The sequence below is a fragment of the Pelodiscus sinensis genome, chromosome 8 (genome assembly GCF_049634645.1).
Source record: "Pelodiscus sinensis isolate JC-2024 chromosome 8, ASM4963464v1, whole genome shotgun sequence".
NCBI lineage: Eukaryota > Metazoa > Chordata > Testudines > Trionychidae > Pelodiscus > Pelodiscus sinensis.
In genome coordinates this window covers 67,704,869-67,732,547 of record NC_134718.1, presented here as the reverse complement: position 1 = coordinate 67,732,547, position 27,679 = coordinate 67,704,869, and the positions used below count along the sequence as shown (strand labels likewise).

The 27,679-nt window shown below is 41.6% G+C and overlaps 2 protein-coding genes and 1 long non-coding RNA gene across 29 annotated transcripts in view; 2 read left to right on the top strand and 1 right to left on the bottom strand.

Annotated features, from left to right (window-relative positions):
- The window catches only part of ADD3 (adducin 3), a 181,277-nt gene extending 168,554 nt beyond the window's left edge, over window positions 1-12,723 (top strand). For 21 of the 23 annotated variants that reach the window (XM_075935505.1, XM_006135013.4, XM_075935497.1 and 18 more), the window contains 3 exons: window positions 719-842; window positions 9,432-9,515; window positions 10,398-12,723. In XM_075935505.1, the coding sequence (XP_075791620.1) occupies window positions 719-842; window positions 9,432-9,515; window positions 10,398-10,696 (507 nt within the window). In that variant the 3' untranslated portion in view covers window positions 10,697-12,723. Of the gene's footprint in view, window positions 1-718; window positions 843-2,267; window positions 2,306-9,431; window positions 9,516-10,397 lie in introns of those variants that run through there. The other 2 variants (XM_075935501.1, XM_075935509.1) reach the window with 2 other exon arrangements.
- A 62-nt stretch (window positions 12,724-12,785) lies between these two features.
- LOC106732807 (uncharacterized) overlaps window positions 12,786-27,679 on the bottom strand; it is an 84,148-nt gene continuing 69,254 nt past the window's right edge. Inside the window, exons 4-7 of one of the 4 annotated variants that reach the window (XR_012905723.1) lie at window positions 23,529-25,037; window positions 23,188-23,231; window positions 20,629-20,948; window positions 12,786-13,045 (exon numbers count right to left, since the gene is read on the bottom strand). This is a non-coding gene — a long non-coding RNA (uncharacterized LOC106732807). Of the gene's footprint in view, window positions 13,046-20,628; window positions 20,949-23,187; window positions 25,038-27,679 lie in introns of all 4 variants that reach the window. The other 3 variants (XR_012905722.1, XR_012905721.1, XR_001369070.3) reach the window with 3 other exon arrangements.
- MXI1 (MAX interactor 1, dimerization protein) overlaps window positions 20,641-27,679 on the top strand; it is a 160,476-nt gene continuing 153,437 nt past the window's right edge. The window contains exons 1-2 of one of the 2 annotated variants that reach the window (XM_075935510.1): window positions 20,641-20,759; window positions 22,612-22,664. The gene's annotated coding sequence lies outside the window, so the exon portion shown is untranslated. Of the gene's footprint in view, window positions 20,760-22,046; window positions 22,665-27,679 lie in introns of those variants that run through there. The other variant, XM_075935511.1, reaches the window with a different exon arrangement.

Below are 27,679 nucleotides of genomic sequence, written 5' to 3'. Positions count from 1 at the left end.
GAAGTGAAGACATGGCCTTAGAGGTGGACTCTACAGCACATTGGTGAGAAAAGTAGGAAGCTTTAGAAGATTAGAATTTTGAGGTGGAATTTTCAAAAGTGCATACATGATTTGAGGAGTGCAAGTTCCTGAAAGTCAATGGAACTCAGTCTTGAGTCACTTGGCATTTTTGATAATGCCACTCTTAGCATACCATTAAAATTCACATTTGTAAAAATGAATTATTAAATTTTGAGGTAAATCCATTGATTCAAATGGACAAAAAGGCTTTTTCAAATGAGCTTAGATATTTGGATCACAGTTCACCAAAGCAGTTGTGTGCTTTAATCAATTGACACCTTAGTGGCTAATCTGAGATATTATGCAATAAGTAATCAATTAATGCCTGTTGTTACTTTATATCAACAGCAGTAGATCAGTCACCAGAAATCTCAACTAATAATTTTCAGAGGCAAGTGAGCACAAGAAAATTTTGATTTTTTTTTTAATTTATTACCAAATCCCACAATATTTTAAATAAGCAAATGCCTACAGTATACTTGGGAGCAAATGCTTATTAATTGAAGCAATTTCAATTTGCTTTTTTAGTCTTTCCATCTACAACACTCTCTTTCTTGTAGGTCTGTTATCCCCAAACCTTGGAAAGGAAGGGACAGATACTGTAAATCTTTTCTGTTGTTATTACTGTCTCTGATTTTTTTTTTCTTTTTTTCCCCAGCCAATGCAGTTTGAGGAAGATGAGCATGCACCACCAGCCCCTCCCAATCCATTCAGTCATCTTACTGAAAAGGAACTGGAAGAGTATAAGAAGACAATTGAGCGCAAGCAGCAAGGAATGGAAGGTCAGTAGTCTAATCTGCCAAATGTTGGGGATTAAGTTTGAGGTGGATGCTTCTTCTAAGGTATTCTGAAATCAGTAACTACATAAGAAATGGTTGAGATTTTTAATTATAATTAAATCTTAGTTGTTTAAAAAAATCCATTCAGTAGATTAAACATATTACATACAAAATCAGAAATGAGAAGGTTGTTAATCGTATGGCATATGTGCTGAGTCCTATTAATCCCTTTCTAATGTCATGTCTCTTGGATATATTGTTTAGGAACATTTTCTTTTTTGAACTGAGGAAGTTGGTGATATTAAAATGTGATATTCTTTACTACACTAAAAAAGAATTGCTAGGGAATTTGTGTAGTAAAGTTACCCAAAAAGAGGAGAAACATTTCACAGAATAATTCCGAAGCAGCTGACACTCTATTGTTGTTGGATTTCTTTGACAGACTTATTCGTAATATCCATTCTGTCCTATTTAATTAGGGCAGCTAACAGAGTATATTTAAAGACTCCCCAGGCAAATAAACCACAGTTAATGATGGACATATTCTGATTTAACTTGAAGTGCTATTATTAACAATAATGAAAGGGCACTACATCGATAGGAATGAATCTAAGCAATGTTCATGCTTAAATATTCTGGGTACTGTTATTACTGTGGGTTTATTACTTCTGTTGTGGTCTCACCAAGGAGACCTACTCATGAACCAGAACTCTACTGTGCTAGATGTTCTACCAACAAAGAATAAGCAGACAGTCCTGTTGCAAAGAGCTTACAATCTAAGACAAGGGACAACAGATGGATACAGACAAATTGATGGGAAAACAAGAAAACAGTGATTCAGAATTGATCAGCATGATAGTCTCAATACACCACTGGCCCAAAAATTATCAAATTCAGAGTTTGAGGATTTTTTGTAGACGTCATAGCAGAGGAGGGATTTGAGGGATACTAAGTTTTGTGAGTATTCCTGGGGACCTTCTCCCAGTTGAGGGCAGCATGAGAGAAAGTACGGAGGTGCTTGTTTGAAATTTTAATCCATGGGCAATGAAGACGGACTGGAGACAGGAGTTGACTTCTTAATTAGTGAATGAGAGGTGAGATCGGTCAGGTGGAATAGTTCTATAAAAGGCCTTGAAAGTGAGTACAAAGTAGTTTGAATAGAGAAGGGGGACTCACAGGAAGAATGCAAAGGGAGGCAATGGCGTGTTTAAAGCCATAATAAGCTAGGAAAACGATCTCTACAGCACCAGCCTGGATGGATGTGAAAGTGGTTCTTTTTGTCAATAAGGCTTAAAATAAAACAAGTAATCCTGCTGGATACTGCTTCCCTGAATTCTGAGACAGCACAGACAGAATTAACCCAGCTCAGCAAGATCAACCTTTATCTGTTAGAAGGAGGGCACTAAAATAGGCCTGAATCCTTTACAGGGACCAAGGACAGAGCCCTGTGAAACCCCCATGAAGAGTAGGAATGAGAAATTAAGGAACTAGGAGAACCAAGAGAGGAGAAAGTCATGGAAGCCAAGGGGAGATCAAGATTTTAAGAAGAGGTTGGTTGAGTGTCAACGGCAGCTTGACAGGTCAATGAGAATGGCCAACTGCCTGTGAAGATTTGTCTAGGGAGTCAGAATTGGTCAATACTCTTGAAGTGACTTCGTGAGAGCAGTTTCAGAAGAGTACAAGGGATGACAGACAGATTAGAGAAGGTCCAGGACGGAGTTGGAGGAGCGGAACAAACTATACATACAGTACATCTAATATCAGGAAAGTATGAAAAAATCTCCTATCTTAGTCTGCATGAACAGCTTTGTGCATCATAATGAGTAAGCCGTGTCTGTTCAAATGGATTTCCAAGGGGATTAGCTAAGGCTTTTCAGTAGTGTTTTAGATATTCAACATAAAAAGAAACAATATTTCTAAAATACACTTGAAAGATTCATTGCATTCTGGAAACTGTAATTATTGCAAGTTATTTAATTGCTAATTTTTATCTGATGCATTGTCTTGTGTGAATCTGACAGTAAAAGGCCAATTAAACTAAAACATGATTTAAAAGCAAATATATATCTGGTATAAATAGAACATTCTATGAGTGGATTGTAGCTTATGCCTATTTCATTTATCAGCTGTGCCACTAAGATTAACTAACAGCTACTGACTTCTGAAATACAAAGTTGTAGATTTGTGTCCATTTTAAATGTAGTCATCAGAATATAAAATGGAAAAGGGCAATCAGAGTCTCTGTCTTTCTATCTTTGCATGTGCTTAGGCAATCTTTAATGCAAAAAAATTCATCTGCGAAAAAAATTCCAATGATCTAAAAGACCAATGGACACTGCTGCCTCAAAAATATGACCTGCTCCAGTGCCAGTCGTCCTGTTCTCTTCCCCCCCGCTCTCCTCCCCCCGCCACACACGCACCAGGTCAAGCTGCCACAAAAAAAGATACTGGGAATTGGTCTTTCCTTTTTAACAGTCAGGTAGGGTCTTGAAAAAAGGGGGGCATCCTCAAATCGGTGCCTATCGGACTGAAAGGGGATATGACAATTTCAAGTACCCCAAAGGGTGTTGTCAAACTGTGGGTGGGCCTATTGAATTGTATCTGTGTGGCCACAGCACTAAGAGTCAGTTCTCATTAGAGGATATGTGAGAGTTCAGTGATCGTCAATGCAAATCCTATGAAGCCTCATCTTATGTAGGATTGTGTCCACTCAGGTGAGATTGTTCTGGAGACAATGTCCTCTCCTCATCCCCTCATACTGTGTAGATGGCTTCTCTGTAGCTCAGGAGGCATGGTTCCAGAGTAAATCAGTGGTATCTTCAGATTCCTGGCGTGGACCATTCCTGTAGGGTTCAAGCTCAGTGAAGCCGAGTTGTTTGATCCATCCCTTCCCCCCTTCAAAAACAGGAGGTTTCTTGGGTACTTTACTGCAGTTCCTCTTATGTGAAAGCCTAGTTAGGGTATAGGAACATGTAGAACACCTCAGATAACATCTGGGTCAGAACTAAGCTTTAAATTAATTCAGGTTTTCTTTTACATGGGTAACTCAGCTACCCCCTGAAGCTTTTTTACCTGGGTATTATTTACCGTAAGGTTTTGAACCTTACAGATTTTCGCCTCTTGAATTAGTCTGAGCTATGTCTACACATCAGTTTATGTCAGCCAAACTTACGTTGCTCAGGGGAGTAAATCAATCACCTCCTGACCAACATAAGTTAGCACTGGCATAAGCACTGGCGTGGTAAGCACTAAGTGCTCATGGAGCTATGGAGACACACCTCTGCTGATGTACCTCCACGAGTTACGGAAGTTGGCTTTATTGGGCTAGCAGCAGAACTTCCCGAGATGCACACAGTAGTGGCACAGCTGTGGCGATGCAGGTGCCGTGTTTTGTGCGTAGAGACAAAGGACATGTCTTCAGTGAGTGGCGACAAAAAAACAGGTTCTTCTCAATAGAATGCAGAGGCTGGGCATGATTGCTTATTTTACAAGGTCTGCAGCAGCTTCCTCAGGGAAGCCTTGCTACAGGAAATGTGCAAAGTACAACTGCCAGACATTACTTACATGCATTCGCTTGTGCACTGCAGTTAATATGGCTTTTCAATGCCAGGTGCTGAGAGCAATAATAGCAGATTTGCATCTTCCTGTTCTCATCTTTTGACATTTGTATTTCTCTTCTTCTCCCCTCCACCCCCCAGTTGTTTGTTACATTTATCCTGGAGACAGCTAGAGAGGACACCGAGACTTGGCTGCCATCAGTACAGGCCACAGAGCAAAAGAAGTACTAATTGTTCCTTGTTATCTGGCTGCAACAGGACAGATGCAATTTATATCAGAAAGTAGCAGAGTTTCTTTCTCTGGTCAGATTCTTGGTGCATGTCCAGGATTCTTGATCATTATTATGTAACTGTCTTCTCATCCGTCTCGTCAAAGTAGTATGAGAAGAAGTAGTAGTTCTTATTCATTAGCTAGATTGTGGAATTAAATTTCAGAGATTAAGCTCCTGATCAAATACCGAATTCCTCCTATGAAGAGACACCCGTTGGACATCGTAAGGGATTACAGAGGAATGGCTGTAGCCTTGTGTGTCCCAGGGTCTTAGAGAGAATCATAGAATACTAGAATTGGAAGGGACCTCAGGAGTCTTCTGCCCTCATGGCAGGACCAAGCACTGTCTAGATCAGGGGGTGGCAGCCTAATCACAAGTGCCAGAAGTGATACACAAGATCACTTTCACTGGCGTATGAGCCTCCCTGCCTGATCAGCTGGGATAGGCTCATGATAGCACGATGCAGCAGCAACGGCCTCCCTACCTCCCTTCCAGAGAACATAGGTGCTCTGAGCGCTTTGCTGGTGGGCGTTTCCGGAGTCTAGAACATTTTTGGAGTCCTGGCGAGCCCCTGCCACCCGCTGCGGCTGCCATGCGGATCCCTGGTCCGGTCACTCCTCCATCTCCAGGTGGCAGCTTGTTGTTACAGCGACTGCTGCTGCTGGAGAGGGGGTGGCCATGTCAGAGGCAAAACCCAGATCTCAGCGCCTTGGAGCTGCCACTTCAGCCCCGGGAGGGGCCAGAGCCCAGCTGAGGTGCTGCAAGGCGGCACATTGAGGGTTGGCAGGTGCACTACTGCTGTCTCCCCCCACTGGGGAGTGGCAGCGCATGGAGCCACTCGCTCTGCCACTCTGTCGCGAGCTAGATCTGACAAGCAAGGTCAGGGCTTTCTTCACACATCCGCCTAGCCCCCTCATGCCCTCTCAGCCTCTGTCCCCTCCTTCGCCGCCCTCCTCCCCCTGACATGCAGATCCATAAATATAAGCGCCTAAGTTAAATCTTGGCACGCTGCTTTGGAAAGGTTGCTGACCCCTGGTCTAGATTATCCCTGATAGATATCTGTCTAACCTCCTCTTAAATATCTCCAGAGATGGAGATTCTACAACCTCCCTAGGCAAGTAATTCCAGTGTTTATCCACCCTGACAGTTAGGAAGTTGTTCCTAATGTCCAACCTAAACCTCCCTTGCTGCAATTTAAGCCCATTGCTTCTTGTCCTATGAGGTCAAGGAGAACAATTTTCTCCCTCTTCCTTGTAACACCTTTTTGGATGCTTGAAAACCACTGTTATGTCCCCTCTCTGTCTTCTCTTTTCTAAACTGAACAAGCCCGTTCTTTCAGTCTTCCCTCACAGGTCATGTTTTCCAGATCTTTAATAATTTCTGTTGCTCTTCTCTGGACCTTCTCCAATTTCTCCACATCTTTCTTAACATGAGGTGCCCAAAACTGGATATACTACTCCAACTGAGGCCTGATCAGTGCAGAGTAGCGCAGAAGAATGACTTCTCATGTCTAGCTCACAACAGTCTTGTTAACACATCCCAGAATCATGTTTGCTTTTTTTGTAGCAGTGTCACACTGTTGACTCAAATTCAGCTTGTGGTCCACTATAACCGCTAGATGCCTTTCTGCAGTACTCTTTCCTAGACAGTCATTTCCCATTTTCTGTATGTGAAACTGATTGTTCGTTCTGAAGTGGAACACTTTGCATTTTTCCTTATTAAACTTCATCCTGTTTACTTCAGACCATTTCTCCAGTTCGTCCAGATCATTTTGAATTATGACCCTATCTTTCAAAGCAATTGCAATCCTTCCCTGCTTGGTATCATCTACAAATTTAATACAAGCATAAGAGGCAAGGTGGATCAGGTAATATCTTTTACTAGACCAACTTCTGTTGGTGAGACACCGGCTTATGTAAATATCCTAAGAACCTCCTCATTGTCTTCCTTTAAATCCCTCCTTAAAACAGTTTTTGCCATGCTCCCTACCAAACAAAAAACCCTGACACTGTTCAGTAGCTAGTGTACTAACACCCATGGCTTTCAGGCTTACCAGTGTTTGCTTGTGTTCCCGTTTCTTGTCTCTGCTTATACTGGGGGCTTATCCAGATGAATCGTTAGTTGAAGGTAAGCTGTGGTATAAATTTGCCACACATTAGTCTGCCAGTCACTAATAGTCCATGTGGGCGGACCCTGTTACCACAAAAGGAAAGTTTGCCAGTGTACTTTGATTTATCCTGCTTTGGAACATGGGTAGATCAGTTTTCACTAGGGAGCCTGCAGTAACTGGAGCTTTATGAACAGGTAGAATCAAGGCTGTCAGTTAACGTGCATTATCAATTAACGTGCATTAACTCCTGCGATTAACGCAGAGCACAATTATCACGTAAGTTTTTTTTTAACACGTTAATTGCAGGTGTTTCTGCAGCACTGCCCCTTTGAAATGCCGCTGCTGCATTTGAAATGGGCAGCTCCTGGGGTCAGCTGTGCAGTGCTGCCCCCTTTGAAGCACCGCCCTGGTGTTTCAAAGGGGCAGCTGCACTGAGCCTGGGGCCAGCTGAAGACTGCAGCTGATCCTGGGCTTTCATGGCACTGCTCCTTTGAAATGCCACTGCAATGTTTCAAAGGGGCAATGCACATGATTAATCTCTTGACAGCACTAGTTAGAATGCAGCACTCTACAAACCTTTAAAGTTTTGTGGGGTAGGGACTGTCTGTTGGAATGTTTGTACAGCTGGTAGCACAGTTGGGGTCAGTAGGCACCAGTGCAATGTAAACAATAATATTAAAATAATAATATTAAAAGCCAGATGTGAAATTAATGGGGTTGACAAACAGGAAGCCAGTAGGAAGGTGCCCTTATTGAACATGATTTGTTACATTATGATCAAACTTCCATTGTTATGTTGGGGTGGGATAGCACATCTTGAAACCTTGTTATGCTGTAGTTCTTGCACTCACCTGACAAAAGCAACCATCCTGGGAAATATTACAAATTTTTACGGTTTGAGGACTGTAGAATTTATGTTAGGTGATTTTACTTTGTGTCAAAACTAGGGGTGTCACTATCCATTAAAAACAGCTTAACACTATAATTGCAATCATGTAACCGGTTAACTGTGTGGCTGGGGTCCAACCAGACCACCACCCAGCCCTCTGGTTAACCTTTTATGTCCCTAGTACAAGCCTGGGCAAAATATGCCACCAGATCCAGCCCACGGATGCTGCAGGGAGCTCCAGGCAGGCTCCCTGTTTGCCTTGTCCCACCCGCATGTCATTCAAACGTGGCTGTTGGGCAGTTTTTCTTTTAAAACTGAGTCCCGGAGGGGGGGGGGGGGGGGAGTTTCAGGAGCTGCTTCCACCCCCAGCACAATCCCATTGGCCGGTTTCTTGCCAGATACTGGTCAATGGGAGCTGCCTGTTTCAATAACAGGCAGCCACAAAGCACAAGGGGCTCCAGAGCACCTGGCTGCAGCCTGCATGAGGCAGGACGGGCAGGGAGGCTGATTCAGGAACCGCTGCTGGCTGGTAAGTCTCTGGCACCCCAGTCCCTCCCTTTCCCAATGCTCTGCCCCCCACTCCACATACCCAAATCCTCTGCTCCCCTCCTATACCCATTATCCCCTCCCAGATCTGGCACCCTAATCCCCTACCCCAGATCACAGTCCCCTATTGCCCTAGGTCACAATCCAACCCTCTCCGCCCCAGTCCAGTGCCCCAGGTCACAACTGCCTCCTTCATCCAAACTCCATCCCTTACCCCAAGCTCCCTTCTGCACCCAACTTCCATCCAAGACCCCACACCTCCTCCATTAATATCATGGAAGAGTTGCAGCCCTCGACCACTTTCTAAATTCTTGGAGTGGCCCCCCCCCATCAAAAATTATTGCCCACCCCTGCCCTAATAGGAACGAAAATGCCAGAAAGCTTACATAACAATGGGAGTCAACCTAAGTACATTAATAGGTTCATTTTGTATTGTTTTCTGAACCTGTATTTCAGATAGGAATAGCTGATCCTTTGAAAGGAGAAATATGCCACCATGAATTGGGGAATACACGCCAAGAAATAAAATCTTAAACATTTAGAGCAAAGCATTAGCAACTCTCATTTATCAAAAATAATATTCTTAAATGGTATAGTTTTCTGTTTGCTATTCACTTGGCAATGTCTTAACTCTGAAATGCTGGTATTTTAAAGCATACCTTTATAATTTCTTATTTTCAAAAGCTTAAAGATTCAAAGGTAAAAACATTGTTTTTCAATAATCTTTCCTATGTCCCCAAGACTTTCATCCACTTGAATTAGAAGCATTTTATAACAGTTTTTTATGTTGCTAATCCTTATAGGAATTACTAATTCAGTATTGCTTAACAATAGCATTTATAATGCATTCTCCTGCACTAATACTGTGTGATTGACTTTCGTAGTATAGATTTTCTAAGAGTATGAATGGTATCATGATTTCTTATGTGTCACTTGGTAATGATGAGATGAAACTGCATATGCATGGTCTACCTGCTCGCTTGTATTCAGCCTTTTTTTTAATTACTTGTATAGAAGAGCTAACATCTGATAACTAACTGTTAGTGGATGATGGCTGTAAAACTTCTTAATAATGTGTTTAAACTATTGTCAAGAAATTAATGTACTTTAGCATGAACAGTTCAGTGCTAGCAGAGCTGTAAATACTTTATGCACTAACATTAATATTCTTGCTCATTTTTATTTTGCATGGCTACTAATTCAAATCTTATCCTGCAGATGCTGAACAGGAATTAGTCTCAGATGATGGTTCATCTGTGTCACAAACTCAGTCCCCACAAAATGTCCCTGAAAAATTAGAAGGTATTAAATACAACTTTCTTATAAAACACAAAGAGCTCTAATAATGTTGGTCACTTATTGTTTCATTATACCCTTTAAGTAAGGTATAGTTTAGCCTGCTTTGCAGATTTTAGAAACTGGAATATGTGTTTCAGTATGAAATTCTTGCTTTTTACAACCAATGAGTTTACTGAAGTCTGCACCTTTACTCAATCTAAATGAAAAATTGGAATTGATAGAACACATTTTTCAAAGTTAGCTGGCCAAAAACTAACCTAATTAACTGTAGTTAACAGTGAGTGTGTCTTAAAGACCATTACTGATTTTTTTTCCCCCCAATATACATTTTTGCTGATGTGAAATCATTCCAATAAAATTGCACACTGTGAAACATACATGAATAAATGGGAGGTATGTTGTCTGTTGTTCCCTGTTATGTAGCTATTATGTCTTTTGTTTAACAGTCTTCCAAAAGAGAACCTCCGTTGGTACTGAAACAGAAGCAGTGTAGCATTTTTAAAGGTTTTTATTCTGAAAGCTTTTTTTGCATAGTGAGTGCATATTCATATGTTGGCCTTGTGAAGGCACACATAATTCTAATTATACTTTAGACTGTTTGGTCAGCAAAGCTGTTGCTTTATTCTTGGCTACGAATGGGCTGAGAAGTTGACTCCATATCCTTTGATGAAATATGTACACTATTACTTTTATATCATTTGACAAAAACAAAATAAAGAGCACAGAAAACAGGAAAAATACATAATTGAGCACCTTAAACTTTGCAGCAGTTCATATCCGAATCAAATTTCCAAACTTCATATTCCAGGCCCAGTTCTGATTTTTTTTCATAAATATTTCTCTCAAAAGTAAGAATAATAATAGTGGAACTCTCCATTTTCATAGAAAATCATGAAGATATGTATGTCCAGAATGCTAACCTCATCTCCACAGAGGTACCAGTTGTGGTGGTGAATGGCAAAGAAGATATGCATGATGTGGAAGAAGATCTCACCCAACGGGTCAGTCAGTTAACCACTAGTACTGTGGAGAGTGTAGAGATTACAATTAAAACCTCTGAAAAGATTGAAGAGACCCTGTCTCCTGAGGGCTCCCCTTCCAAATCACCATCGAAGAAGAAAAAGAAATTCCGTACTCCGTCTTTTCTGAAAAAGAACAAAAAGAAGGAAAAGGTGGAAGCATAAGAGCAGCTCTGTTCTTAAGAGGTGGCATTGCACATTTTGAAACCACATTCAAGGTGAACATTAACAAAGTAGTGGTAGGGGTGTGCAGTAAACTGGATCTTAACCTATGAACAAAACTGGAAAAGGTTTTACTAAAAATAATTTTATGTTTAAAAAAAAAATTCATCTCTTACTTAGTGTCCAAAATTACTGAGGGTTTGAAACATTCAGTAATTTCACATAGAGCTACATTGGCAGGTGCTTTAATACTATCATAGTGAGATCAGATACCATTGTAGTACATTGTTGTGACAAGTTACACTTGGAGTATTTTGCAGACTGTAAAACCTTCAGCACAGTTGAAGTCTCTAATTGAGTTACTGTTGAGTGATTACATGAAATTTCATTTTTAAACTGCTGCCTCACTTGGTAATCATATAATACGTTTTGTATTGTGATTCAGACAATATATTTTGTTTCTGTACCCTTCATCAATGGGTACATATTAACAGCACACCTTTAAATCTTAAGGTTAGAATATATAGAATATTATACACTGGCACGTAATATTAGAAGAAAAACTGTGTAAGAGAAATTTTATTTGGAATTATACAAAATGTGTAAAAGTCAATTCATCAATAACTTTTTTGCCAAATATTTCATTTTAGTGAAATATAATTTTTAAATGCATCTTTTTTTATTCTATCAGTTGGGAAAAAAACCCTTATTTTTCAATAAAAGGGGATTTTATACACTTAACATTGATAACTTAGTTAAAGTATGGAAAAACAAAATAAGATTTTATATGTTGAAATGTTTGTATACCATTTAGTATAAAAAATATTATAAGCATGTAAACCAAGCATCTAACAGTAGAGTGTATTTAAGGATGCTTGGTTTAGAGTATACTTAAATATAATTCAGGAATCCAGGGACTCCACTATCAAAGGATTAAAGCATATAAAATTAAAATGGATTCATGTTTAAATCTTACCATGGTTTTTCCCTCATGGCATTGCTAATAAATGAAGAAAAATAATCTCTTAACATAACCAAATGAAGGAAACAAAACTGTTAAGGGAATGTGAAATGGTAAGAAAATAGAATGTTGCAAAGAAAGTAAAAGTTTGGTGATTATTTTTATTACATATATGATATGGATTGTGAGGTATTTTTATTAAATCATCAAATCACATTTCCATATTAGAAGTTAAAATAACTTACGTGGTTTCACATGGAGATCTACACTCTATCTCACTTCAATTTGATTTTTAAAAGGGTATCATGAATCTCTTATGTCCTTCAGACAAACCAAGAACCAATTAGATCTTAGTGCCATGGGTAGTGGCAGTAGTGCCACTTACTCATTTTGCTGATATTTTAATTTTTGCTTTTTACTATATTGTAAAAACAAACTAAGCATAGAAATTAACATAGGGTTTTTTCTTCTCAAATTTGTTGTAGGACATCAGCCATTGCAATAGCAAACAAGTTTAAAAGATCAGTGTGATTCCCAGATTGCCAGTTGAAATATATACAGTATATAGATTAAGTATGGCTGGAGAGTGGTTTGGCATGCAAAAATATTGACTATAGCATGTTCTGGAGCTGGTTAGCTTTGAGTGTGTAAGTGTGACAATGCAATGTTGGAATGGATCCTGGAAATGATATTCTAGTTATCACTAAATACTGGAATCAGTGTTTTTAATCTTAGTGGAAACTTCCAGTTGCTTAACTTCTTTTTTTTATGTTCTACATTTTTTGTGTTGTATTACAACATATGTAGAAAAAGTAACCTGTGAACTATGCTTTTCATAACTTTTTTAAAAAATATATCTTAATGAATGCAATGTGCATAAATATTTTTTAAAATGCAAACGTGAACTATTTGCACCTTTTTGCTAATGCCTCTATTTACTTGCTTTGGCATAAAGAATGAGCCAGCCAACTCTGTGTCCTGTGGAAAATTATATAAATGTTATCTGAAATTGCTCATAGATGTAATGCTAATTAATGTTAAATCACAAATAAACAGTATTTTAAATAGATGGATTTTTCATCGCAGTCTTTCATTAAATGTTTATTTTCCTGTCAAGTGTCATTTTATTTTTGTATATTATTATAAATATTGCATAAGGGAAAACGGCCTTAATTATGTCTTCAACTCTTCTCCCAGCCTACCCTGAAATAACGTGGACTTACACTTAGCTAATGTTTCTGTCATTAATTTGTAAGCCACACTGGGGGGCAAAAGAATCTTACCACCAAGACAAAGGACTGGTCACCAGAGTTTTGTATTTCCAGCTGTGCCACAACCTTCCTTTCTTTCTTCGGGCAAGTCACTCCATCCCTGTGTCCTTGTTTCCTTTGCTACAAAATGAATTTAATAATTACTGACTTGACAAATGTGGTATTAAGTCCTTGAATGGGAAGTCATCTGTAACTGTAAAATATTGTTGTTTATTGGGTTATATAGAAATATAGATAAATTAGCTTCCCTTGTTTTATGAAAAGTAACAATGAAGGTCATTACCTAAAGTTCTTCATACAAAGTGTTCTGAAATGTTTGGGTCATGTTCCAGCAAACTATAGCACACCTCAAAATCTCTGCCAAATGGCCAGAGTTCAAGTGTTGAGGTCAGGCTGTTTTAATGCCCCGAGCCACTGTAGAGAGCTGATAAATGGTGTTGGAACTTCCTGTAGCAGGCTGTTTTTCACTAATCAACCTCTCACACTTTCTATCCATGAATACCAAATCCTAGTTGTTCACATTTGTAATGATCGTTCCACTGTTCTATCTCAGTCTAACAGATAATTTGCTGCAGAGTCACAGATTTTATTTTGGGCACCCATACCTGTCTTACTATTTATCTCCTGTGTTCGGTGATGTATAAATCACAAAAGAAAGCATGAAATCTGCCTCCAAATAGCTTACTCTTTAAATGCTTTTGTTGTTTTCTAGGGATCTCTTTGTTTCAGGGTGTCCCTGAGCCATGGTCCTTATCTGTCTTATCTACAGTTACAACATGGATGTAAGATTTTATGAACCTTGAATATGGAAAACAAGGCAAATGTAAGGATACGTCTACACTGCATGCTTATTTAGAAATAAGCTATTCTGGAATAGTTATTCTGAAATAGTTTATTTCAAAATAGCACGTCTGCACTGCAGGGGGGCCTCAAAATTAGTCCAAGGCAGGTTTCCCTAATGTAGACGTGGTATCTCAATTTAGAGCCCCAGGAACATTGGGGCAGAATAACTTTGAATGGCCTTAGTGAGGGGCTATTTCGAAATAGCAGAAGTGGAGCATCTACACATGCCTCATTTTGAAATAGCTATTTCGGAATAGGCATTATTCCTCATAGAATCATTTACAGATTTCGGACTAACCTGTCGATTATTTCAAAATTATTTTGAAATAATGGAATGGCTGTGTAGATGCTCACATTATTTCGAAATAACGCTCGTTATCTCAAAATAACAGTGCAGCGTAGACGCACCCTACGGCAGGCACAGAGTCTGTACTGTCCATACTAATGTTAAGAAGCCAGGAACACTGGAATCCCTAGATTGGACAGACTTGTGGGAAAACTGTTTGTTGGTTCAGTAGACAGCAACTGGGTTGGAACCAAGGTGGGGGGGGGGGGGGGGGGGGCGGGAAGAAGTAACTTTACCCACTGTTCAAATCCCCATATGCAGAAACCATATAGAGGATCATACAGACAATGCAGGATCACCACCATATAGGGCAGTGATCACCAACCAGTAGATCAGAATCTACCAGTAGATCTTGGAGCATCTGACAGGTGATCCTGACTCGTTTGACTGCGAGGCTATCAAGTGCTGACACTTCAACTGCCTTTCCCCACACTGCCCTGCTGCTCCTGCCTAGAGCCTCAGCGCTGCCCGCTGGGAGCTTCCTGCTTGTTGTGTAGGGTGGGAGAGACAGAGGGAGGGGCACTGATGTCACTCTGTCCCCCTCCCCTGTACCCCATCTTCACAGAGTAAGGAGAGTGGGGCCTTGGAGAAGGGGCAGGACAGGGGTATTTGTGTTTGAGGTGGATCCTGGACTGACTTAAATTCAAAAAGTGATCTTGTGCTTAAAAAGGCTGGAGACCTCTGATACAGGGCCTAATATGTGCAAGAGAACATGGTTTTAGAATACCAAGTACTATTAGAAGAATACTGTCAGTGCTAAATTTATTTTGTAACCTTCTTACATGCAAAGCGCTCAGACCATATTGAACTGTGTTGTTCTTTTTGAGACCATGGCAGGCCTGCATTACTAGAATCTTCCCTTTACCTGACCTCTTCAAGACTGGCTTCCCACTGCTTATTGCTTCCTCAGAATTTTAGTGCAGTTAGAAGCTTTTATGCACTGCTGCAGATTCCCGGCCTATGCAATCCAACTCTTACGTTTCCATCCATTTCTTACTCCACATGTTTGTTTACACTTTATCTTAAACTTTGGCATCACGATTATATTTTTTCTTAATGTGGGTACTTATTGTGAGGAGCTATAAAAAGAAAATTCAGAATGCTCAGAACTAATGTCAACCAACCTGGAAGTAACTGTGTCTCATGAGGACTTAGCGGTTGGACTGCGTGAGTAGGCTTACTGCAGCTATAAAATTGTAAACCAGACTCATGTTTCACATATGTTCATCAGATGAGATTTTGGCCTGTACGGATGGGAAAAGGCCGAAGATCATTGAATGATCTTCCATGTATTGTATGGAGCTAGAAATGAAAGTCATTCAAGCCAAGTCATTGGAACCAAGAATATTGAATAAATGAAGCCTTTAGTAATTGGTCTCTGAAGTAACTTTGTTTGTTCTTTCACCTTGGTAAGGTATGTAAATCAGCTTCATTCCATAATTCCTTAAATAGTTTTCTTTTAAAATGTGGTGGGTCTTACTCAACTTGTCAAATGTACAAGAGTTCTGTGTGTTCTGTCTCATGATGTTCAAAATACATTAACGTGCAATTAAGTAGTAGTGCATATCCAGTATTTGCAATTCCAAAATTTTCCCGTTGATTCAATTGCAGTGAAATCAAGCCCAGAGAAGTTATTTTAGATGAGTATGCAGCTGTGCTGTTGTTGCGGTAGGGTAGAGTATTTCACCATTGGAGACTTTGGTTTAAATCCTGGCTTTAATTGTAAATGAAAGGTCTCTTCTTTGTCTCCGTATTTCAGACCTACCACAGATTTTAGCAGAAATGACCATTCCTGCCTAAGGGTTGTGCGGAAAAGTCTGCCCTGTGCCAGGCTCTCTAAAACACAATCTAGGCTCCTCAATCTCTTAAGCACTACAAACCAGGTGTGACTAATGTTAGTCATACCATTTAATGTACTGTATTGCTGGAAAGCGCTTAGATACTATCATAAGAGGGGTTTAAGAACCTACATAGATTACACACATGCTGTTACAAGAACACGAGTGCAAAATTGAGTACGCAAAAGTTAGAAATGCTTTTGCAAGCTTCATTCGCACATACCCCTTATACATGTACGTTACGACAGTTTTTAATTATGTGATCACATTTTTCCCCCCGCAGGACCCCTGTTTCATTTAATACTCAGAAGGTACCTGCCCTGGAGATGAATTAGGGTTATGTGGTAAAAGGCTGTTTCCTTGAACCCTGCCTCGTTTGCTGCAGAAGCTGGAAGGTGTGTAGCGATTAAGGCAGGGGACTGCAGGAAGAGAGGGGTGATATCATGGTTAAGGTAGTTTAATGCTGCCTTGGGTACTATAATCTGTCCCTACCTTTGCCAGCATTGTCACTGGACACTTGATGTTGGGAAAGTAACTGAGTGCCTGACTTGATATGCAGGGGTCAGGCTTGATATGTACACTCTATTCTGCTGCAACTGGAATCAATGGGAGCTGAGCTTAGAATGGCCTAAATTAGGGTTGGGCGATAAGTGGCTCATGGGCTGGATGTGGTTCACAAGAGTTTTATGTGCACATCTGCAGGTACGACCACTTGCTGCTCCTGTGGGCTATGGATCGCCATTCCCAACCAATGGGAGCTGCAAACAGCTGGACCAGTGGACGTGCAGGTAAATATAGCACTGGCAGCCTGCCAGGGGCTATCCCTGGTGAATTGCATCTGGGCTGCTTATTACCCACCCCTGGTTTAAGTGCTATAGAATGCTAAATATGGGTACTTTGAAAAATGAGACCCATACTTTCATATTGGGCACCCAAAATTAGTGGAAACTTTTTCACCTTACTCTGTCTCCTCTCCCCTTCTGTAAAAAGCATCACCTCATCTTCTAGGGCTGTTGAAAAGTTAAATTCATAATTGTGAAGCATTCATATTCTGGAGTCAATGAGCCTGGCAGAGAAGATTGTAAAGAAACTTAATATAATTCTGTTTTCAGAGTAGGGTTTGAAAAGCGTGGTGTAAGCAAGGTATGGGGCAACCCATTGAGCAAAGAGGAATCAAAATATGAAATAGTTGCTCATTAAGTCAGCAGCATCCATTTTCTGCACCAAATAAGGCATCGAACTTAAGATAAAAACAGTATGTGATCATGTTAATAAAGACTATCTAGATGTATAGGCAAACTTACTTGGCAGTGCCTATAATTTATCCTAAGGGAACTATGGTAGTGGTTCTTATCCATAGGATGTTTAATCCTTTAAAAAAAGTTCTTCTGTACCTCAATAATATCTTGACAGTGAGTGCCACATGTCAATTATGTTGTGTAGAATGTTTTCTTTTCAGATTTAAATGTGCTGCCTATAGTTTGACTGCCCATTTGTTCTTATGTTATGAAAAAAAGATTAATGAGCATGTCCAATTCATTTTTCTATAACCATAATTATTTCATATACTTCTATCATATCCTTCCCTCTTAGTCTCCTCTCTGAACTAAACACTCACTATCTAAGGTCGCCTCCACTTGCGAGAGGATTGATGCTCTGACAATCAATCCTCCAGGATCTGATTTAGCTGGTCTAGTAAAGACCCACTAAATTGAACACTGAGGGTGCCTCTCAGGGCCATTACTCTTCACTGTTGGGAGGAGTAAGGGATGTTGATGGCAGTGTTTCGCCCATCAACCTCCCGTTGTGGGGCTGCCCCAGAAAATCGGTGCAATGTGCTTTGACCCCACCTACGCAATTCACATAGCTGGAGTTGCATATCTTACATCAATTTTTCTCCTCCAATGTAGACCTGGCCTTAGTCTGTTTTTATGGAAATAATTTTTTTTTTAACAGAATTCAAACATGTACCCTTATCTTTGGAATTACTATCAAGACACCAAACTACTTGTACAGCAGTGTTCTGTAGCTACACATGCAAATGGCCATTAGGTGGCATCAGTAAACTTAACTTTTGATACATTTGTTCTACATTATTTGAAAGCCATTAGCCAACAGCCTTCAAAGAAAGTATTTTGGTGGAGATTTTGTGGGCATGATTCCAGCTGCGTGGCAGAGAGATGAAAGCAGACATCTGGCTTCATTATCAGTTCAGTTAAAAACCCTGAAATGGAATGTGGACTCCAGGAAACGAGCTCAGTCCATTTTAGTCACATTTTTTAGACTATTTCCTAACTTTTCTAACTTGAAACAGGTGTGAATAATTCCAAAACTGTACTTTCTGGAACAGAGGATGATACAAGTGTCATATACAACTTGTTCCCTTCCAGGAACTTTCCTCCCATCAAAAAGCCAAACATGTCAATATCACCAAAACAAAACCAGTAAGGGGCAGGCTTTTGTTTTGCAATGACATGCATGTGTTGATTCTGATGATCCTGTTGGATTGCAGTCCAGTGTGTCAGAATAGCTTGGCTCATTGCTTCAGCTTTCGCAGAAAATTAAGAGCTCCAAACTCTAGGAGGTGCACTTCAGTGCACTATGGATGCTGTTACAGACTCAATCTTTCAGATGTGATGTTAAACCAGCAGAGAAAAAATGACCAGGAGGTATGAGCACAGGCACAAAACATCTTCATCTGCTATTACAAAGATTTTTAGCACAACAAGACCTTATTGGGTGTGTGTTGGAAAGTACCTAGTGCTCATTTCATGGGATAGTGTGAATGGGAATTCACAACTAACCTTTGTTAGGCCATTCCTTAAAGTGTGCATTTCCTCCAGCGCTTCTCTTCTGTGTTTGTTTCTTTGTTCTATTTCAGATTATGTCTCTGCTACAGGAGCTAATGTGCTAGGCAAACCTATAATGTCACTGTAGTGCCACCACAGGGTTCAGTTGGGTCTTTGTCGGGAATGGGACCTACCCATGTCTCTGAATCTGCTGCTAGACCTTGAAGTTTAGCAAGGCTGTAGCATAATTTAGCGAGAAGGTCCCTTTTCTTAAAACCCAAATCATGTTTTAAATAGTGATAGAAATGTAGCCGTGTTAGTCTGGTGTAGCTGAAACAAGATACAGGACTATGTAGCACTTTAAAGACTAACAAGATGGTTTATTAGATGATGAGCTTTCGTGGGCCAGACCCACTTCCTCAGATCAAATTGTGGAAGAAAATAGTCCCAACCATATATACCAATTAAAATTAAAAAATTTTTTAATTGTATCCTTTGGAATATATGGTTGTGACTATTTTCTTCCACTATTTGATCTGAGGAAGTGGGTCTGGCCCACGAAAGCTCATCATCTAATAAACCATCTTGTTAGTGTTTAAAGTGCTACATGTTTTAAATGTCAGGCCACTATGCTGTAGTAATCAGGACAGTAGTTCTAGTGCAGGCAAAATCTTGGAGAAATACACATCTCAGACACTTCGCCAAAGGATTAATGCCCACAAAACAGATATCAGACAAGATCACAAAGAGAAAACAGTTTCTTGCCACTTTAACCAGAAAGGACACTCTCTAAATGACTTAGCCACCTGCATTCTGCTACAAAGACCTTTTACATCTGCACTTGAAAGGGAATCCTCTGAACTGTCATTCATGTTAAAATTCGACACTTACCAACAAGGACTTAACAAGTCTTTGAACTTTCTCACCCATTACCAAGACAGTTTCCCCAATTATCACCTGTAATACCATTAACTCACAAACATCCCACTCTCCCTACCTTTAATATCAGCAATTCACAGACACTTACCTTCCTTCCTCCCCCTTCCCACCCCCCCGCATCCCCCTTCTGTTCTGCAATGTGATTTGTCCTTTTCATATTTGTTCATTTTTTTAATTGTATCCTTTGGTATATATGGTTGTGACTACTTTCTTCCACTATTTGATCTGAGGAAGTGGGTCTGGCCCACGAAAGCTCATCATCTAATAAACCATCTTGTTAGTCTTTAAAGTGCTACATTGTCCTGCATTTTGCTTCAACTACCCCAGACTAACACGGCTACATTTCTATCACTTGACTAGTCTGTGAGGAGAATGGCCTTGATCACTTGTAATATATTTCTAAACAATCTATATTACCATAGTATGCAAGCAGCTTTCCTGAATGAATTACAAGGCACCCACCAGCTCCATGTTTAAGTCCCATTTTAAACTCACTTCTATGCTGGCTATACAGAGGCTACATCTAAACTATAGTGGGATCTATGTTCTTCTGAGATTGATCTAGCAAGCCTAATGAAGACCTGCCAAATCAACTGCAAATTGCTCTGCAGTCAACCTCTGTACTGTAACACTCTGCCCCTCCCACCCCCACGAGAAGAGTAAGGAAAGTTGAAAGGAGAGTTTCTCCCTTCACCGCCCCTGCCCCGCCGCTGTAACTTGACATAGTACATCAACTCCAGCTATGTTATTCTTGTAGCTGGAGTTGAGTACCTTAGGTCACCTTTCTGCGATAGTGTGGACATAGGTTGAATCTTGCTGATGTATGCATAAAACTCTATATTGTTCTCTTGCTCTGACCTCTGTCTGTCCTTAGATTTTGAGCTCCTTAAGGTAAGGGACATTCCTTGGGATCTGGAAAATACCAAGCATGACGATTTCTATACTTACTTGTGTCACTAACAGGTGAAAGTCCTTATGGAGAAAGATGATGGACAAGGCCATGGCTGTTCCAGATACCCTGAGCTTCTCAAGAGGTGGAAAAATTGTCCATTTTGATAACCTGTCAGTAAACGTTCAAAGTGAGTGAAAGTGCATCAGTCCTTGACCATTTCCATTTGTGATTCAATTATGAATGAAATCCTGTTAGACGAGTACAATGGCTGGAAGTATCCAAACAGACGTTTAACAGAACTTTCTTCTTGGCCAGTCTTGCCTTGAATGTTCTTGTTTGTTCTGCCTGTCCCCAGTAGGGTTCAGATGTGTCAAACCTGTTAAATGAAAATCCAAACTGAGAGGGGGTTCCCCCCCCCCACACACACGTCTTTTGGGTTTTATGCTTTGTCACTTTCCATAGCATGAAAATGATTTTTAAAATCAATCCATGTGATGCCCAGAGTTAACTGTGCACACAAGCTTTGGCCTTTCTGGCTACGCTATATTTCCTTGGCACAATCCTAAGGTATTTAACACAGGCTTTGATAGTACAACATTAGTAAATGAGGTCACTGTAACAGCTTGCAGAGCTGTGTGACTCAGGAGTGAGTGTACAGTTGCTGAAATCAGCAGAGGCAGGCACCATAGAGATAAGGTGCTGTTTACCCTGGTACTCAACTGTCAGTCTTAATCACAAGTAGTCTGTCCCAGCAAGATAACACCATGGAAAAATGCATCCATTCTCCTTCACTACTCCAAATATAGATTTTTCTCCCCCTACCTGCCAGATACCACCTGATCTGTTGTCAAAACCAACAGTTTCTCCAAATGTTGTTTGCTCGTGAAATGAAAGCAAAGGTCAGAGATGACTGACCGTATCAGAGACCAATAAACTTCCCAGAGCAAGGCTTTAACTCCTCATCCTTGTCAAACAATACTCAGGGAGGGTATGTCTACACTACCCCGCTAATTCGAACTAGCGGGGTAATGTAGGCATACCGCACTTGCAAATGAAGCCCGGGATTTGAATTTCCCGGGCTTCATTTGCATAAGCCGGGCGCCACCATTTTTAAATCCCGGCTGGTTCGAACCCCGTGCTGCGCGGCTACACACGGCATGAACTAGGTAGTTCGAACTACCGTTACTCCTCGTGGAATGAGGAGTAACGGTACTTCGAATTAGGAAGCCTAGTTCGAACTACCTAGTTCATGCCGTGTGTAGCCGCGCAGCACGGGGTTCGAACCAGCCGGGATTTAAAAATGGCGGCGCCCGGCTTATGCAAATGAAGCCCGGGAAATTCAAATCCCGGGCTTCATTTGCAAGTGCGGTATGCCTACATTACCCCGCTAGTTCGAATTAGCGGGGTAGTGTAGACATACCCAGAGAGAGTTTTCCACAAGCCAATGGGCAAAAATAACCAAGTGGATGGGTTACTTTTAACCAAGCTGACCACATATTTAGTCAAAAATGTATTTAACCTGTCTTAATACTTAAGCCAGTGAGGCTATAAACTCTTCCCTTTTGCATCACTTAGTTCCTATTTGTTAGGGGGCTAGATGGACCAAGGGACTGATAACACAATATGGACTTTTACATCTCCCTGTAGCCAGTTTTGAATACAAATGGAAAATCCTCCATTTAGAAAAGAACAGTCAGTTGCAGACATGCAAAATGGGAAGTGACTGCGTAGGAAGGAGTTCTGTGGAAAGGGACTTAGAGGCCATAGTGGATCACAAATTAAATACGAGTCAGCAGTGTGACACTGCTGCAAAAAAAGTAAACCTCATTCTGGGATGAATTGCTTCACAGAGCCCCTCAGGATGAGACCTTTTGGGTGTTCATGAAGAGGCTGGGTTGGGAGCTACAAAGAATTGGAAGGCACCCCAGAGAGCAGAGCGAGTGGTGATGCAGCCCCTCATTGGTCTGGACTGCACCCCAGAATGGCATAGCTTCCATCATTTGAGCTAACATTGAATTGTCTTTTTTTTCCCCCTCCAGGACAGTCACAAGAGGAGCAAGATAAACACTTTAGCATGGCAGATCCAATACAGGTAAAGCTGCAGGGATACATCCCCTCTGTCTCACGCTCACCCACACCCATCTCATTACACCACGGTAGGCAGGTTACACAAGCCAGCCTACACTAGGAAATGTTGTCAGCTGTGATGACATCATAAGAACGGCTGTACTGGGTCAGACCAAAGGTCCATCTAACCCAGCAGCCTGTCTGCCAACAGTGGCCAGCACCAGGTGCCCCAGAGAGGGTGGACCGAAGACAATGATCAAGTGATTTGTCTCCTGCCATCCTTCTCCAGTGTGTGACAAACAGAGGCCAGGGACACCATTTCTATCCCCTGGCTAATAGCCTTTTATGGACCTAACCTCCATGAAATTATCTAGTTTCTCTTTAAACTCTGTTATAGTCCTAGCCTTCACAGCCTCCTCTGACAAGGAGTTCCACAGGTTGACTACGCGCTGTGTGAAGAACTTTCTTTTATTAGTTTTAAACCTGTTACCCATTTACTTCATCATGATACTTTACAGCAGTGACATTATGCATCAGATGTTCCTTACCTGTGCAAACCATTCTCATCAGAACTATTCTTAACTTTTCCAGTCTGAGAAGAAAAAAATAAAGTGAAAATACCTTTTTCTTTTAATTGTGTTAGAACTATGTGTATCAGCAACACACACACAAAAGAGATAGAAATTAGGGGCTGAATTAGCAGCTGGCATTCAAACAAAAGCTTTTCACTCCAGTTGAGTGTAGGCCCAAGAGCTTTCCCAGTTAACATGTGAGTGTCTCTTCAAACTGACTGTTTTTTCATCATTAAAATTCTGCCAGAGTTTCTAAGCAGACTTTTGTGAATCTACTGCCGGGTACAGTCAAAGGATGGAGTCTGACCCTCGCTTACCTGGTGTGCTGTAAATTCAGAGTAATCCTGTTAAAGGCAATGGTGTTACTCAGTGTGGGCACCAATGGAACCAAGAGCAGCATTTAGTTCTTGCTCCGTTGGCTGTTTCTTGATTAGTTCTTTCATTCTGGACTTGCGTTCAGGCTCTGACCTAGATCTCAAGCACATTGTACCAACGTTATGCCGTTGGACTCTGCTGAGCTACTGTTTTGCTAAACTCCAGCAGGAGTTTGTTTGAAAGTCTTAAGGGCCTTAAGTGGATTTGTTAAACGGTGTGCATGCGAGGTGTGTGTGATATTCTGCTCTTGAACTATTGCAGTGCATTGGAACACAGCTGGTACAGATTGGGAGTGAGGCAAGATTCACCCCCCACCCTCTTCATTGCTTCTCTGTTTTCCTAGTTTTAAGTGTGGTATATATCAAAGGGGTCTAAGTAGCAAAGAGACACAAGATGGAGGAGGCAGCGGATCTGAGATGTAATTCAGCTCTGCCGTAGACTACCAGTATAACTTAATTGCTGTGCCTGAACTCCCTGTCTGTAAAATGGGGATCAAAATTAATATTTGTGTTACTCACATCTAAAGGCCCTAACCGAGATTCCCCTGTTATTTTAGGAGCTGTACAAATGCACTGTAACAGATCATGGAGTGCCTCACATGATCTTTCTGGCGGTCTCTGGGTGCTACTGTAACACAAATAATAGCTTGTGAGCAGTACAAATTGTGTTTCTTGGAAGAAGCTGCCTGAAAAGAGTTTGGGCTACATGTACCATTATCTGTGACTTTGTTACCCTAACGCAAAGAAAATTATAAATACTGATGGTTTCTCTAGGGCAGGGGTGTGAAACCTTCTTTGGGTCAAGGCCCCCGGCCCACAGAAAAATCAGTTGGTGGCCACACACAAGTGAGAAGTACAGCGAGAAGCCCCTGACTAGAAGGAAAAAGGAACTCCCCATATTCTCCTTGCACACCAGCAGCTAGGGGGCCCTGGCTAGTAGATTTTGTATGTCTCAGCCCCACCGGTGCGTGATGGGGGGCTGGAGTGCCAATGTGGGCTCCCCAAAGCTGAGCCTCAGTGGCTGGATGTAGGCAAGCTAGGGGCTACATCTGTCCGCTGAGCCTGAGGTTCCCCACCCCTGCTGTAGGGAGACTGCATGACTTTTGGTATTGGCCATCCAATTAGGAGCCTTCCCCCTCATGGACGCTGAGCTGATGTAGCTCAAGTTGGTTGTGACAAAAAGCCTTTCCCGTCTCATCCAATAGCTGGCTGATCCTTGGTCTGCTCTGTCGATTTAGAATGTTAGTGATTCCGCCACTTGCACGATGCGTTGCTGGTCTCAGGGTAGTTCTCAAAGCCCCGAATGTTCAAACTGGATTGCCTCCTGTGTTGTCATCTGTGGGAGTGTGGCTGCTCAGCTCTCTGACGCCCAGAGCATTTGGTATCCTCTGTGGCTGCCGCATCCAAATAGGTGGCCAGATTTTCAAATGTGCGGAGCACCTACAGCTCCTGCTGAAGGAAAGGGCAAACAGTCAATGCTGCAAAGTTCACCAGAGAGCTGTAAATCCATCTGTGCATGTTCTGACCTTCAGCACTGGTAATAAAGACTGCGGTTGGGACACTGCTCACAATTCTGTTGATTTGGCATGGGAGGACTGAACTAGGGATGTGACCGGGTAACCGGCAGTCCTGCTCACCCTGCATCCTGAGTAGGAGCGGCACCCTCGTCCATGACCCCCTTTAATCAGTTAGCCGGTTAAACACTACATTTAACAGTTAACTGGTTACACAGGATTTTATATCACTGGACTGAACCTAGTTCACTCTCCTGTTGCTGCAAGGGCATGAGGAGTAAAAATGAATTTCTCACCTGACCCAAGAAGGCGCCTTTTCTAGGCAGCAGGGGTGGCCCTAGACTAGCTGCCAGCAACTGGCGCCCTAGGTGAACCATGCAATTGGCGCCCCCCCCCCTCCAAACCCCTCAATGATATTGCACCACCATTTGGCACCCCATTTAGCTTGGCGCAGTAGGCGACAGCCTACTTCGCCTATATGGACGGGCTGCCTCTGCTAGGCAGACATCTTGCTGAACACAGCCTCCCTTGAAATTCCTGACTTTTGCATACCCCTCTTGAGTCTTGCCAAAGTGGAAAATGCAGAATGCACTGAAATGGTTACCACGGAAAGGCCAAAGGAAAGCAGATGCTCCCAGCATTCACCAACCTGAACCCATTTCTGTCACATCCATGCACTTTGCAATATCCGGGAGGCTCAGGAAAGCCTCCCAAGATAGTCTCCCTTAGCCTTAAGCCTCCCAAACAAATGAGATCACTCTAATCACAGATCACTGCCTTTCAGCCAGTCCTCCTCGTATATGAGATCATAACCCCTTTGCTGCAGAAGAGACTCACAATGGGCCCTTTCATGGGAGGTTGTTGAATGAACATCAGCAAAACACAAACAGTCTGGGTTGCATTTGCCATTTGAAGATTCATGAGGATCAGGTTTCAAAGTTACAGTTCTGGTGGTGGAGCCCTTTTCCCTCCCTGCCACTTGGGGACGGAACGGGGGATTGTTGTGGATGACTGAGTTTCTGTTTCCAACATATTGAGATCAGCTAATTGACAGTTAGTAAACATGTCCAAAGACTGCTGGGCCCTGTGTGTGGATGGGGGAATATCGCTAAGGAGCATATGGCACTGTGCCATGTTCTATAGCTTGTCTAGCTGTCTACATTAACCTTGCAGCAAAGTGCAGCCTCTCTGTTTAAACAAAGAGTGTGCATCAGATGGGGAGGGGGCCGGAGGAGGATGCTACTCTGAGAACTTTGTGGCAGCCAGACGCAGGTGAAGGCACACATACGTGGTGGCAATTAGCAAGCATTGAGCACAAATTCCTTCTTTAAACTTTTTCTGGCCCAAAAGAAAGTCTTGCATGTTGGATGCCAAGTCAGTCTCTTGCAGGAGCATCCTTTGGCTCGGGTAGGAATCTCTGCTCTTTTTCTCATGAGCGCTACTGGATTTTTTTAGGCCTACATTGATAGTACTCCTTATTTTCTCATTGCTGCCCCACTAAGAGAGGCTTAAAGCTCTAATGACTGTGCCAGGACTAGCTCTTGAATGTCATGCATGTTAATGCGTAGCACAGTGGGGGGTAAAGGAGAGCAGGCGTCTTTAATTTCCATGCCAACTGCCACGGCTGCTGAATTGCTTACTATTATAGGGGAGATTTCAAAAAGCTCTAGGGCATTTAGGACCACGGACCCCATTGACAATGAATAAGACTCATGCTTCTAATTTCCTGAAGTGTTTTTAAAACTCCCCCCAACTACTACTGATAATAAATACCAAGTTTCTTTCATAGTTCTTTATACAGGGCTCGGACAACAGCGGAGGTCATGCTAATGTGGAACAATAGTGATGAGAGGTCATTCAACCAATCACTGCCCTTCTCCTAACTAATTTGCATGCAACTCTTGTATTGGCTGAAGTGAGTCTCCAGAGGGAGACAGTTGTGTATGTGTGTCAAGATTTTTCATTGGCAGATGACCTGGCCAAGGGTTGCCAATTTTCCCAGCTGTATGGATTGGAGGCGATTTGCGGCAATGGCCTCTGTCATTGCTCTTAAAATCTCAAGAGCCAAGTGCTACCATTGCAGCTTTTCCTTGTGCCAAAGCTCAGAAAGGAGATCCATTCCAAAGGGCCAGATCAGGTTCATTGGAGCAGGATTCCAACTGAACAAGGTAAATACCTCCCTCGGGAGCAAGGGGAGCATCAGTTGGAGGATGTGTGTGACAGACAGACACATACACATGCCTGCAGGTTATCTCCTCTTCCGTTGTTCCCTTGCGTCCATTTAATTATTCAAATTTAATTAAAATATCAATGAAGGAAAAAAACTAAGGCACATAAACGGTTTTATCTCTGCCCTGTATCGATATTATGCAAAATCCATATTATGATTATGCATTGTATTGTCTGCAAGTCCATATTAAATGAAACTGACTTTTGAGGAGAAATCCGGATGGGTTTTTTCCTCCTATTTCCCTTTTGGTGGCACTAAAGAGTAGATTTAAAAGTGCTTGGATATGAGTATTTCCTGCACCTGCAAAATCAGGCATCCTTAGTACCATGAACCCAAATACATGGACCTTG